Here is a 15,062-nt window from a genome sequence, read left to right as displayed (position 1 = left end):
GCATGCTGACCAAGAATTTAAAATTGACATAAGACTGTTAGATTGCGTGTAATGAGAGGCAAATAAGTTTGCTTGAAATAAGAGGCAAACAATCGTTTAAAGCCATCTTTATATTTCTTGCTCTCAAGTAATTCCAAAACAATTTATGATTCTTCTGGAAAACTTCGGCCAAATAAGAATTTATCCAAATAATTTATTAATCAGTAATTGGATGGCGGAAAATAATCTTTTGTAAAAACAAGGTAACGCTGGCGCATCAATAAAACAATTTAAAACACATAAACATGGCTACGGTAAACTTTTATCTTCAATGCTGAATTAATGACTTAGATATAATACTTTGTACTAGTCACATATCATTGTGTACAATACTTATAGTGGATCCTGGAGGGGGTATCTCAATTGCGGTATAAGGGATTTTTTTCTAACCATGAATGCAAGTGGTCTAGGGAAATGAAACTCCAATTTCCAGTCATAATTGAGCCTGAGAAGGAATGTTCAAATGAAATAATGATTTTTCTGATACTGGGTAAAATTCTACTTTAGCTACTTCTGGCTATCTTGGGAAGGGGTTAGGTTAGGAAAATAAAACTTTCAGGGATGGGTCTAGCCTATAGGCTAAAGTATGGGTAAAGTTTTCATTATTCATATTATTGACTCACAAATAAAGTAAACATACCACTAAATGCCTTTTTTATGTTCTTTCCAAATATTTTATTAGGCTAGGCCTATTGTAAAATTCTACTTTAGCTACTTTTGACTATCTTATAAAGGGATTAGGTTAGGAAAATGAAGCTTTCATGGATGGGCCTACAGGCTAAATTATGTCGTGGGAAGATATTTTGAAGTACCTACCTCCACTCTTTCTTCCTCTAGAGGGTCCTGACCTTTGATGACCTTTAAAAATCTGTGAGTTATAGAAGTGAAACCTTGTAAAATTGATCTTCTGCTTATATGAAGTATAATAAAATTGTTTTCAGCTTCACACTTTTGCTCAATCCCAATTTATAAGGTTTCAAACATAGCCTACGCAAATACATTTCCTAAATTTTGGAAATAAAACATTGATGTGGCTTAAAATTCTGCTCAAATAAATGAAATTGCATTTTTCAGAGCTAAAGCCAGAGAAAAAGAAACTGATAACTGAAAATTGAGTTATAATGTTGTTTTTTCAAAATTTCAATGGGTATTGACTTGCCATATAGGCAAATTTCAGGACACTGTAGAGGGAGAAGGAGTAAAGGTAGGTATTTCAAAATACCTTCCCAGGACATAATTTAGCCTGTAGACCCATCCCTAAAAGTTTCATTTTCCCAACCTAACCCCATTCCAAGATAGCCTAAAGTAGAATTTTACCATCATTTTTGTCAAAAATGAATTTTACCCCCCACCACTATATATACTGGTTCAGGGTATATATTTTCCCATTAGGGGGGTGGGGGAAAGTTTAAACTTACCTCTCATTTACATCAGTTATAAATTTACCCCACCCCCCTAATGTGCAAATATATACCCTGAATTGGTATATATATGGGTGGGGGTAAAATTCATTTCCAACAAAAATGATTAAAATATTTGGAAAGAGCATAAAAAAAGGCATTGAGTGGTATGTTTACTTTATTTGTAAGTCAATAATATGAATAATGAAAAATTTATCAAAGTATATCCTGGGAAGGTATTTTGAAGTACCTACATCCACTCCTTCTCCTTCTAGAGGGCCCTGACCTTCACTTTTATAAGTGAACCCTGAGGTTCACTTTTATAACACACAGATTTTTAAAGGTCATCAAAGGTCAGGACCCTCTAGAGGGAGAAAGAGTGGATGTAGGTACTTCAAAATACCTTCCCAGGCCATACTTTAGCCTGTAGACCCATCCCTGAAAGTTTCATTTTCATAATTAGAAAATATATTTGCTGAGAAGTATATTTAGAAAATATATTGGCATATTTTGGCCTTCACATTAATTGCATATATTTTTGACCAATTGTAAACCTGGCTTGGAATAAATATTGAGAAGCAGCATTGCCAACAATTTGAAATAAATATATTACAAAGCAGCATTGCCAGCACTTTTTTTTATGCCAACCACAGAATAACAAAAACAGAACCAGATAGACAAGTGTGCGGGGTCATAAGTGCTGTTGGCAGGACGACTGCATGAAAAAGGATGCCTCATAAACAGGATAACAAACGGAAGCTAGTTAGCCCAAAAAAGTCCCTAGATTTCTGTTCTGGATGTAAATATGGTCTTGAATTCGATTCAAATGCTGTTTTATGCAATGGGTGTGAATATGGCTATGTATTGAGCACCTAAACATGCTCACCATAGAGTACAAACTTTTTACAAAGATGTCAACCATTGGAGACATGCAGTGGTACTGCACAATCTGTAAGCACTCTGGTACATCAGGAGACCCCCCCCGCCCTCATTAGCTGAAATTTCAAATTTAATATCATCTAAGGTTCCTAGTGCTTCAGGTATTGTGGAAATAGTTAAAGGATCAGTAGAAGAGCGTAAGCAAGACATTACTGCAAGGATAGATGAAGTCAAAGATTGTGTTAACAATCTTGAGAAAAATGTGGACAAAAAATGTACCATCTCAGAAGTTAAAGAACACATTGGAGCTGCAATGCTGGAGGAAGCATCTAAACTGAAACAAACCATCAATTCTCACCTTGAAGACGAAATCCAGAGGTTGTTCAGGCAGGAGAAAGATAGAGAGGGGAGAAAACTCAACATGGTTGCATATGGCATACCACTGCAGCCAGGAGTAAATAATGACAAGACATTCATCAAAAGTCATCTTGCAGAGCAGTACGGGATTACAGATGCAAACATAAGCAATGTCAGACACTTATTAGGGCAACCATTGCCAACCAAAAGACCTGGAACCAGCAGCCAAGAACCAACCCCCTCCAATTCTCTTCTCTGTCCCAAACCTAAACTTGAAAAGACACATTCTACAAAAATCTTACAAGCTTTGCCAGGAAATCCAGTTCAGGGTGGATGCATCCCAGGAAGATCGGGAGAAAAGGAAAGCCTTATCTGCTGAACTCAGATGCTGGATTGAGCTAGGTGAGCCAAATTTGGCTATCCACCATGGAAAAATTGTTCCAAAAAACTTGATTTGTCTGGGTGGGAGCTACCCTCACCAGCCCATAAACTGTTAGATACCCCAGCTACCAGCCCTGAACATATTATAAATAATGACCCAGAAGTATTTGTGTCACCAGTTAGTACCTATGAACTTTCCAGCTCATCATCCTACAAGTCCTTTGCAAATGCAAGTCTGAACCAATCAGATGATAGCAGATCCTCCAGCTCTTCTATATCCATTCTGGACAAGCCAGTCCTCAACATGAATCACTGCAGTAAGGAAGTACTCAACCAAAGAAAGCAGCAAGTAAGTCAAGATTTCTCTGCTCTAATAACAAACGTTGACCAACTCCCAAAAAAAATCAGTGAGCTGAAATCTTTGATTTATGCAAATGAATATGATATTATACTCCTTACTGAAGTGTGTCCCAAGAATTCAACAAACCAGTTCCTAAATTTACATGTTAGCCTGCAAGGCTACCATACTATATTGAACTGTCATCTAATTATTGCTGCTGTGCAACACTTGCACTGGTTAAATCCTCTTACACCGTCACCCCAAATGACTACTTCACCAGATGCCCCTATGCTGAAACCATTTTCTTTGATATTTCAGTTCCAGGGAATAAAGACAACCATTCTGTCAGAGTCAGCTGTGTATATAGAAGTCTGTCAGCCCTGTCACCAGAGGAAACAGATGGGAAACTAGCAGAGCTCATTTGCAAGATTGCAGACACCCAACAAGGCAATGTTCTAATTGCAGGTGACTTCAACCTGCATAACATCACCTGGAAAGACCAGTTTCCCTATGTCCCATCTGGTCCTACAAGCCCAATCATTGACCTTATTCCATGATACCCTTCTCCACCAAATTGTCAACCAGCCAACGCGTTTTAGGGAGGGACAGCAACCAAACCTTCTCAACCTGGTATTTCTCAGGAGACCAGAAGCTCTCTACCTTTTCCATGCCCCCAATCGGAAAGAGTGATCATGTCACCATAGACATTAGAACAACATTCCTCAAAGTAACAAATTGCTACATCAAGAAGACCTTTATTAACAATGAGAAGATTAGAATGGATCTCAACAACATCAGATAGGATGACGTCTTATCTGGTTGTCTAGAACAGCAAAGGCAGTGCTTCAGAGAATTACTGATAAGCAAAGCAAATCAGTACACCTTGAGCAAGCTTGTCCCCAAACCAAGAACACTTCCAATAATGACAAAAGAGAATGACAGAAGAGGGAAATCAACCGTAAAAGCAGACAATGGAAGAAATATAAAAAAACACCACTCCCCTGAAAATAAAGAGAAATATTGCAAAAGCTGGAACAAACTTAAAAACTTGATGCAGGCCTTGTACACAAGCTTTGAATCCAAACTTGCCAATGAAGCCAAGACAAACCCAAAGAAGTTTTGGCAGTATGTCTCTAGCCAAGACCACAATAGATGGTGTATAAAAAAATTGATAACAGAGCAAGGTGAAGAAACTGCAGACACTAATAAGCTTACTGACTTACTCAGCCTGCAATATGTCTCAGTTTTCATCACTGAACCAAATGACTCTTTACCTTCCCCAACAAACTATAATATAAAAGCCCCAATGGAGAGCACCACAGTATTATCTACAGATGTCCTTAAACGTTTACTGAAATTAGATGCTAACAAGTTTTCCAGGGCCCAATAATATACATCCCAGACTATTAAAAGAAACTGCAGAAGTGATAGCAGAGAACCTCACGAGAATCTTCCAGACATCACTTATTTCTAGAGAGCTACCAGCAGACTGGAAAGTAGCCAACATAACGCCAGTATTCAAAAAAGGTGATTGCACCAAATCTGAAAATTATTGACCTATTAGCCTAACTTCAGCTGTTGTTAAGATACTTGAATGCATAGTCAATGATTCAATTCTCAAACACTTAACCACAACCAAGATCTTGTTGCCCAAGCAGCATGGATTCCAGTCAGGAAAATCAATCAAAACGAACCTATTGGAATCATACAAAGAAATCACAAATCTGATCAACCAAGGACATCCAGTCAACCTACTGCTGCTGGACTTTGCCAAGGCTTTCAACAAGGTACTGCACATTTGATTGTGCTCCAAATTATCTGCCTCCAGCATCAATTCAGCTTTGATAGACTGGCTAATGAATTTCCTCACCAACCACAAGCAGAAAGTCCGCTTATTTGAGATGGGTGGCCAGCCAATCTACTCCCATGAGGCCATGGTAATGAGTGGGGTACCACAGAGAAGTGTACTAGGTCCAGCCCTTTGCTTGATGTACATCAAGGACTTTTTTAATCATGTAGATAATAGTATGCATTTGTTTGCTGATGATGCCAAACTGTTCAGCATTGCAAATCCACAGACCCTCCAACATGACATAGACAGGCTACAGGATTGGACTCAAGACTGGCTCCTTCTATTCAATACAATCAAATGCTGTATTTTGCACCTTGGACTTAACAACCCAAGGGCTACCTACTCAATTTACAATCCCATCACAAAAACAAAGGAGCATCTAGAGAATAGAGAAGAAGAAAGGGACCTTGGTGTCATCATCAACAACAAGTTGAAGTTCCACAGCCTCGTCCAGCATGTTGTTTCCCGTGCAAATTCCAGCCTTGGCCTATTAAAACAGACCATCAGTAGCCAGGAGGCAACAATGTTCCTAAAATTATATAAAGCTCTTATCAGACTCCATCTTGATTTTGGCATGTGTCTTGCAGGTCCTTCTTATTGGCAAGATGTAAGGCTCATCGAAAATGTTCAGAGGCAAGCAACAAAGTGTGTGATAAGCCTAAAATCAACTTCATATGAGGACCCCCTTAAGCAACTTAAGCTACCTACCCTCGTCTACAGACACATGCATAGCTATATGATGCTGACTTACAAACTTCGAGAGGAAAACTCTACCATCTTTAGCAGCAGTCATAGCACCAGCCATTATTACGCAAGAGGACACTCCAAGAAGCTGCCAAAGTTAAGCTCCCGATCGGGAACCCGTCAAATATACTTCTCAAGAAGAGTCTTAACCCATTGGAATCAATTGAAGGACTAAACTGTCAGCACTCCCTCCATCCAGTCTTTCAAATGCCAACTTGACAAGGAGTGGGAGAAGAGGCAGTGGAGGTTCAATTGGGAGTCGTCAACTCAAGAGCACTACTGGTCTGGAGGACCTTAAAGCTCTCAAATGGATTAAGGTGATTAAGGTAAGGTGATAACCTAACCCTTTTCCAAGATAGCCAGAAGTAGCTAAAGTAGAATTTTACTGGATAATGTCAAGAACATTAGATTAGATTTAGAAGTATTTTGAAAAATGTTAGATTTGAAGCATTTGTAATTGTAAGAACTATGCTAGTTGTGTCAGATGAATCAAACCTTCAGGGATCCAACATCTTAATCAGGCCATAGGAAAGCCAAGATCTATAGGCTACAATAATTGTCTTTTTTAAGTGTGTATATATAGGTACACCATCCCTATTTTATCCCAAACCAATGTGCTAAGATATCACAGCTTTTGACAGAAAAAAATATTAACAAATTTCTATGGGCTCTGATATTATTTTTTAGCCAAGTCTGTTCTTTTTGGGTAAGAACAGACATCTTTGGGTAAATTTCTATGTGGTACTATAATTTAACTAGGATGAAAGCAAAAACATCATTTGATGCCTTTTTTATGCTCTTTCATAATTCAATAATTGCTTCTGTTGCAAATTGCATTTTGAACCCTTAAAGGGGACCCAAAGATATTTTATATGAATTATAAAGGAGCATAAAAAAGCATCAAATCATGTTTTCACTTTCATCCTAGCTAAATTATATGGCCCACTGCAAATTTACCATAAAGTTTACCCCCACCCCTCTGACGGGGAAATATATACCCTGAATTGTCGACGGGAAAGTTTTGAATCGCAAAATTCAGTGCTATTTATGTTGATGGTATTTGAAAAACTTGAAATGGTAGGAAAACGGTTTATATTTGAGTTGCCTAATAAATGTGATTTGAATTGTTATAAATAAGTGTTTTTGGAATATGCTACTCTTGAACAACTCATTTATAAACTAGTGATGTGTTTTTAACCACTTTTCAATAACTTAACTAGTGTTGATAACTTCTTTGTGTGGTTACAAAAATGAAATACCTTTGGGACTGCTTTTAAGGCTCAAGATGCAATATAGTGCCACCTAGAAATTTACCCATCTTTGTTCATTCTACTCTTATCACTTGTCTAACGACTTTGATGAGATTGTCATCAAAATTCTATCTCCAATATTCTTACCAAATTTACTTTTTTTTTTGCATTGATTTGACATATCTTATTTTTTATCTTGTTTTGCTAAAGTTGAACAGTGAGCAATGAAATAAGCAAATGTGGTCTTGGTTACAAGAGTTCAATAATAAACTTTCAACTCTTGGCTTCTTAGAAACATTCTTACCTTAGAATTGTTGATCTGATCTACATTATAAAGAATAATGATTGAAGGTTTTTTTCCCCAGCTTGCAAAATTCAAAACAAATTAAAACTGTTGTGGCTCTTTCAATACTATCATAGATTCAAGCAGCTCAAATCTTTTATTAATACATGACAGACTGTTAACAAGCCTAGCGTGAATGCCTAGTGTGAGATATATGGCACAGTGCCAGTTCTAACATTCAGTCAACCACTTTACTGGAAAGCATTGAATATCATAGAGGCTGAATGAGGTGGTTTATGAAGCAAGAAAAGTTTAAGGGAAAATAATTTTGGAATCCTCTAAATTCCAAATATTTTGCCACTTTGTGAAATATTGAGTCACTTGAAAGCTGGAAAGTGATAATCCTTAATACAAGATTAAAATTAAAAAGAAAGAAATTACAAAGAAATATGCTGAAAACTAGAGGCCAAGGATGGAATGACAAAAGGAATTGCCTTTATATAGATCTTAAAAGTAAAAAAAATGAAAACAAACAAGTTTTTCGTCTGAAAATAATTACCAGCATTAAAGCTCAAAACCGACATAAATTATTCTGAATGTGAGGGTGACTGCCCCCTCCTCATTCCCTTTCTCTTCACACTAAAGTTGTTTAATACTTTTAAAAAACTTCTTATTCTAACTCAGTGGCCCTTGTGTTCCAGGAGTCATTCTTAAATAACTAGGAAAAAAAAAGTTAAACTTAAGATTAAAAAGCAAGGAGAAGGCAGCCTTCTCTTATATATAATAATTTCTGTTTGTTTCACTTGGAAATTCTTGTGGACAATTCTATCCTCACTAAAAATCACTTATAGGAAATTTCATTAGACAGTTCTGCCTGAAAAACTCTACCTAGCCTACTGTTATTTTAAAAAAGACTTGTTTTTTAAAGTTATGCTGGAAATCCCCCCCTTCTCTGGAATTTTTTCCAGACCAGAAATTTTGTTTACCAGAAATTCTGGCAAAGTCCCCCTGTGTAAAATTTTCCCTGGAAAGTTCAGCCCTGGCAACTGCCCACCTCATGGAAAACCATCCCCATGGAACCCCCACCCCTACCTAAATATGTCTGTATACATCCCAATAACAAATACTATATCCAAACAATAGGCAAATTCCATAGCTTACAGCTCTCCCTTGAAGTTTGGATGTCTTGTCATCCTCAGAGGCATGGTTATTGGATGTTTCAACTTTACCTTTGACCTTAGATTCTCCTGTGCCTCCAGAGGCGATTAAGGCATCCAAGAAGAGTTGCTAGTCATCTCTCCTTGCTGCAGCCGCCCAGACATCTTCCCATTCAGGTTGGATTGAGGCATTGAGTTTTGCAAGGTCAGCCCGGTAGCTGCATTGTAGGGTATTTTTGGGGTGTCCTCTTCTTCTGGTACCACATGGCTGCCACTGAAGGATGACCTTCGGTAGTCGAGTTTCGGGCATGCAGATTACATGACCAAGGTATCTCCACTTCCTATATTTGATCACTTTGGTTACCAGTGGCTGAGATGTGTTCTGTTGTATAGTTACGTTTGTTACTTTTTGGGACCAGTGGATATTTAGAATTCGCCTTAAACACTTTTTTTCGAACGTGAGGAGTTTCTTTTCAAGTATTTGATCTATGTGCCAAGTTCCAGAACCATAGCAAAGCATTGAGAGGACGTTTCTGTTGAACAGCCTCAGCTTGAGTCAGAGAGAGTTCTTCTGGGTGTGCCAAATTTGAGACAGTTTCCTGAAAGATGCATTAGCCTGGCCGATTCTTAACTTGACTTCTTGCTGACAAGATCCTGAATTGTAGATGGTACTTTCTAAGTACTTGAACTCTACAACTTGCTCTATCATCTGGTTATTGCTTTGTAGGTCGAGTGGAGATCCAGTGTTTGCCATACTTTTTGTTTTGTTGGTATTTATCTTAAGGCCAAAAGGTTTGGCAGAGTCCCTGAGTTGATTAAGATAATGCTGGAGCTTTTGTTTGCAGGACTCTAGGAGGCTGATATCATCAGCAAAATCAACATCTCTGAGTCTCTTATTATCCAACCGGATCCATTGTCCATTGCAGGTCCAGAGAATATAATCAATGATAAGAATAAATAGCAGTGGTGACAGCACACATCCTTGTTTCATCCCTGTCATGATACAAAAGTAACAGGTACTCCCACCACTTCTTCATGCGGCATTCTGTGTCTTGGTACAAGGCTTCAATGATTTGAATGAGCTTTTCAGGAATACTGTAGTATTGGAGAACCTTCCAAAGCGTTTTTCTATCTACCAAGTCGAAAGCTTTCTCAAAGTCTATAAAGACCAAGTAATGCTTAGTGCACCATTCATTTGCTTCTTCTAGGAGCATTCTAATAGTAAATATAAGATCAGTGCATGATTGGTTTGGCCGGAATCCATGCTGCTCCTCTTGGAGATGTTTGTTCAACGCTGGTTGGATTCTGTTAAGGAGTATAGTCGCCAATAGTTTGTTAGGTATAGATACAAGGCTGATACCTCACCAGTTTTCACACTTTGCATCGTTGCCTTTTTTGAATATTTTAACGAGAGTGCTTTTTGTTCAATCCTTAGGAATTTCTTCTGTTCTGTAAATTATAGAGAAAAACGTGGTCCATGCAGTTATGCATGCAGCTACTGAGCATTTAATTATTTCAGCCACTATTTGGTCTTCCCAGGGACTTTCCAGACCTCAGCTTCTTAGCCGCCTGTAGTATCTCCCCACCAGAGGGTACTGTAATATCGATGGCTAGATTTAGAAATGGCGTGTCTGGTAAGTCTGGAGGATTAGCAGGTGGTGGTCTATTTAACAGTTTTTTGAAATGCGTCGCCCAGGCTTCGTTCACATTATCAGGGTCAGTAAGAAGTCGTCCAAACTCATCTTTGACAGGTCCATCTGTCTTCGGACGTTTTCCGACTATCTCATTGGTGATACGGTACTCTGAAAGATAGATAGATAGATAGATATTTATTTCGAGAAATTACTATCACAAGCCCTGAAGGGCCGAATTCGAATTTCGAAGTCCATAAAAAAACAAACAAGCAAGAAAATCATAACAAAAGCACAACAACTAAAAAATTGGCAACCAATGCAAAAAAATAAAAATAAATAAATAATTAAATATCGGAATGCTATATGATTCCTTTGTCACTTATATTAAAAACTGCAAAATGGCAACTATCTAAAAAGATAAAAACCGATAAAACTGAAAAAATAAATAATATACACATTAACAAATTTTTAAAAAACAACATAAAAAGTAGATTGGGAACAAAAAAAAAGAGTATAAAGAAAAAAGAGCTGTTTCTTTTATTATATAAGAGGACAAAATTTATGAACCACTATTTATTAAGTCAGTAAAAAAGGGATCAAATATTTCTTATAGCGCAAGGTAGTACAAAGAATGGGAGATAAGATAAGGTAAGATATTTATTTCAAAAAGATCACTATCACAAGCCCACAAAGGGCCGAATTCGGACTTCGGAGTTGACATTATAAATGGTTGCACTAAAACTGGCAAAATGCACAAAACAACAACGAAATAGAAAAATCATTATGAACAATCGTTTAACAGTCAATAATTAAAACTGTAAAAAGTCAATTAAAAAGTTAAAAAGATGAAAACTGGTCAAACTAAACACACAAATACGAATCGGAAAAAGAATTAGAACAGACATAAAAAAAGGAAGGGGGGGGGGGGAATAAGCGAAGAGACACAAAAAAAAAGCGACACAAAAAGGCATCAGAATGCAAAATAATTCCTTTGTCAATTATATTAAAAACTGCAAAATGGCAACTAGTTAAGAAGATAAAAACTGAAAAAATAAATAATATACACATTAACAAATGTTTAAAAAACAACATAAAAAGGGGATAAGGAACAAAAAAAAAGAGTATAAAGAAAAACAAGCTGTTTCTTTTATTATATAAGAGAAAAGACAAAATTTATGTACAAATTAACCACTATTTATTATATCAGTAAAAAAAGGGATAAAGGATTTCTTATACCGCAAGGTAGTACAAAGAATGGGAGATAAGATAAGGTAAGATATTTATTTCAAAAAGATCACTATCACAAGCCCACAAAGGGCCGAATTCGGACTTCGGAGTTGACAATATAAATGGTTGCACTAAAACTGGCAAAATGCACAAAACAACAACGAAATAGAAAAATCATTATGAACAATCATTTAACAGTCAATAATTAAAACTGTAAAAAGGCAATTAAAAAGTTAAAAAGATGAAAACTGGTCAAACTAAACTTACACAAATACGAATCGGAAAAAGAATTAGAACAGACATAAAAAAAGGAAGGGGGGGGGGGAATAAGCGAATATACACAAAAAAAAAGCGAGACATAAAGGCATCAGAATGCTATATAATTCCTTTGTCACTTATATTAAAAACTGCAAAATGGCAACTAGTTAAAAAGATAAAAACTGAAAAAATAAATAATATACACATTAACAAATGTTTAAAAAACAACATAAAAAGGGGATAGGGAACAAAAAAAAAGAATATAAAGAAAAAAGAGCTGTTTCTTTTATTATATAAGAGAAAAGACAAAATTTATGGACAAATTAACCACTATTTATTATGTCAGTAAAAAAAGGGATAAAAGATTTCTTATACCGCAAGGTAGTACAAAGAATGGGAGATAAGGTGGGGATAGGCTGGGACACAGTTCGTGGAGGACGATTTCTATCAGGTACATGGTAATCAGGGAAAAGGGACGCAGTACGGGGGTTCAAAAGTGCCAACTTACCAAAACGGAGGCACAAATTATTTCTTCGTCTCTCGAGGGTCTCTAGGTTTGAAATATTTAACAAATGCAAATATGGTATCATGCCCTCTTTAAAAATAATTCTTAGAGCTCTCTTTTGGACATTTTCAATTTTTTGTGTTGCTTCATTAGAGAGGCCAGGGTGCCATACAGGACAAGCGTACTCTAATATGGGACGCACAAAAGAAATGTTTACTTGTAGTAAATGTGATTTGGGACAACTAAATTTATTTAAAAGTTTAAGGAGGGAAAGTGAGGAGTTTGCTTGTCGTAGTTTATTATTTATATAGGAAACCCATTTCAAACTGGAATAAATAGTAACACCAATGAGTTTGAGATATGTGACGGAGCTTTCAGGAGGAATAAAAGCAAGAAAAAGGGTAGGGAATTTAAGGAAAGTTACTAAGAGTGTTGCGGATTTAGAAGGGTTAACTGTCATTTCAAGGGAAGAGGCCTCACAGGCAATATCTTGGAGTATGCCCATTGGGTTGCTAAACATGTTTTTATGACATATCTCTAAAACTGTCAAGTCATCGACAAATTTCCACCTATTGTCATAAAGGGTTGAAAGGTTGTTAATCATAAGAGAAAAAAGGAGAGGGCCTAGAATAGTCCCCTGAGGAATGCCATTAAATATGGGGAGATGATCTGAGAAACAATTTAGATATTTAACTGCTTGAGATATATTAGAAAGAAAAGAGTCAACAAGCTTAACAAGGGAAGTTTCAATGTGGAATTCATTTATTAGTTTATCTATGAATAAATTTTGGTTAATCAAATCGAAAACTTTTTGAAGAAAAATATAAATCATATTGAGCAATGTGCTAAGGGTTTCAAGTAGTTTACTCATGGTATCAACAAGATGGATCAGGTAATGAGAGGTTGACGTGGATTTGAGATTACCAAACTGTGTATGATAAATGAGGGGGAGGACTTTCATCTTAAGCCAGTCTGCGAGAAAACTCATACAATTTTGAAAAAATCGAGGTGAGGGTAATAGGACGAATGCCATCAAAGCCAGGCTTCCCATTTTTCTTTTTGATTGGGGTAATAAAGCCTTGTTTCCAATATTAAGGGCACTGTCCAGATTCGTTAATTCCACTAAAAAGGGTGGATAAAGGTTTAGAGAGGTAATCCCTGAAAGCTTTAGTCAGAGGAACAAGAAAATCTAAAGGGCAAATACTTGATCGCTTCAGTTTTTCAATTTTTTTTACAACATCGAGTGGAGAAATATGTAGAAGAGAAAAAAGATCTGGAATATCTGGAAATGCGTAAGATAGTGGTGGGAGACTCTGGACAATAGAAGCCAGAAACTTATTGAGGTTATTAGCTGTGGTCTTTGGAGGTTCATTTATATTACAATTTAGTTGTTCTTGACTCTTGCCGGTAAGTTTTTTTATTTCAGAGTACCAGTTCTTTGGTTTATCATGGCACAAGTATTTAATTTTATTTTTATAATAGGCTCGGGCAGCTTTTCTAATTTGACTTTTTAATTCCTTTCTTAACTTATTTGCTTCAGCTAAATTACCCCTCTTAAATAAGCTTATTTTCGTGCGGATTAATATTTTTATGTGATTATTTATGTAAGGTTTATCACTAGAGCACTTTCTGATTTTTTTTTCTGGGAAACATAATGAGTAGGAATCAATTAGTTTTTTGTGAAAAATCAAAATTTTGTCATCAAGGTTATTAGAATTATAAAGGTCTGGCCAACTTTAACTGGTCAGCCATGATCCAAAGTAAAAAAGTCCTGTGTCACTGAGAGGACGGCAAACCCCAAAGGAAATAGTAAAGGACTGTTCAATGGCTGAGGAAGGAGAAGAAAGAAGACAACAGTAGCAACTGCCTCCTAGTGGTGGCAGTGCTTGCGGGGAGTTGTAATACTCACTCATGTTTGAACAAATAACATCCAGAGAGGTGTTACCTTTTGTTGTAGATATTTTAACCGGTTGTTTAATATTAAGAGAGGTGCAGATAGAGTCTATCCTCAGGTCATTCGCATCGCCAAGTAAGCAAATACCAGCGTTCGGATACTTTGACAACACAAAGTCAGCACTTATAAGAAATTGTTGGATAAATTTGCGTTTCTGGTCAATACTTTGGTTAGGGGAATGATAAAAGACGGCGGTTACAATTAAATTGAAAGGGCGGGGAAGTACTTTCGGTCGAAGGCTCAGCCATAGAATTTCATCATTTCATCATACCATCCCCTTTTTTCCCGAGAGGGTGATCGGGAGGGCGAAGTTTTATAAACTGAGTATAATTGCTGATTTTTAGGAAATCTGGGTTCTGGGACTGAACCTCTGTCACAGCAATAATATTAATTTTATGAATTTCAGAGATACCCTCGAGTTCGGTAATTTTTTCAAAATTCAGGCTCTCAGCATTGGTAAGTAGGAAAGTTGGAGATTTAAACCGATTTGGGTATTGGGATTTTTTTTCAATTCCGGAGGGTTATTTGGGGTTGAAGTTTATGAAAAGGATGCTGTGGGTAAGGGTGAGGTTTTGAGGCATTATTAAAAGGCGGGACTGGACCGGGCTTGAGAGAAAATGAGGACAGCGAACAAAATATGGGAATATTATTAAGTTGCTATAATGGAACTACGGTGGAATTCGTCTTACTATTTGAGGTTTTAGAAACTCTGCATGGATGTGTTGCCTATGGATCATTCTGCCTGCTTACTCTTAAACCAGAGTCATACTGGTAGGGTAGCCAGGGGGGATAAAGTGCAAGG

General features: G+C 36.9%; 1 protein-coding gene across 1 annotated transcript in view; it reads left to right on the top strand.

The window, feature by feature from the left end:
• The first annotated feature begins 273 nt into the window (after window positions 1-273).
• The window catches only part of Tango4 (transport and golgi organization 4), an 85,940-nt gene continuing 71,151 nt past the window's right edge, over window positions 274-15,062 (top strand). The window contains exon 1 of the mRNA XM_089108027.1: window positions 274-293. Within this exon, the coding sequence (XP_088964153.1) occupies window positions 285-293 (9 nt within the window). The 5' untranslated portion in view covers window positions 274-284. The remainder of the gene's footprint in view (window positions 294-15,062) is intronic.

Source organism: Artemia sp. Qi Xiang Cuo, chromosome 2 (genome assembly GCF_049724085.1).
Source record: "Artemia sp. Qi Xiang Cuo chromosome 2, ASM4972408v1, whole genome shotgun sequence".
Lineage (NCBI taxonomy): Eukaryota > Metazoa > Arthropoda > Branchiopoda > Anostraca > Artemiidae > Artemia > Artemia sp. Qi Xiang Cuo.
The sequence above is the reverse complement of the archived record's forward strand: the minus strand, read 5'-3'. Positions and strand labels throughout refer to the sequence as shown.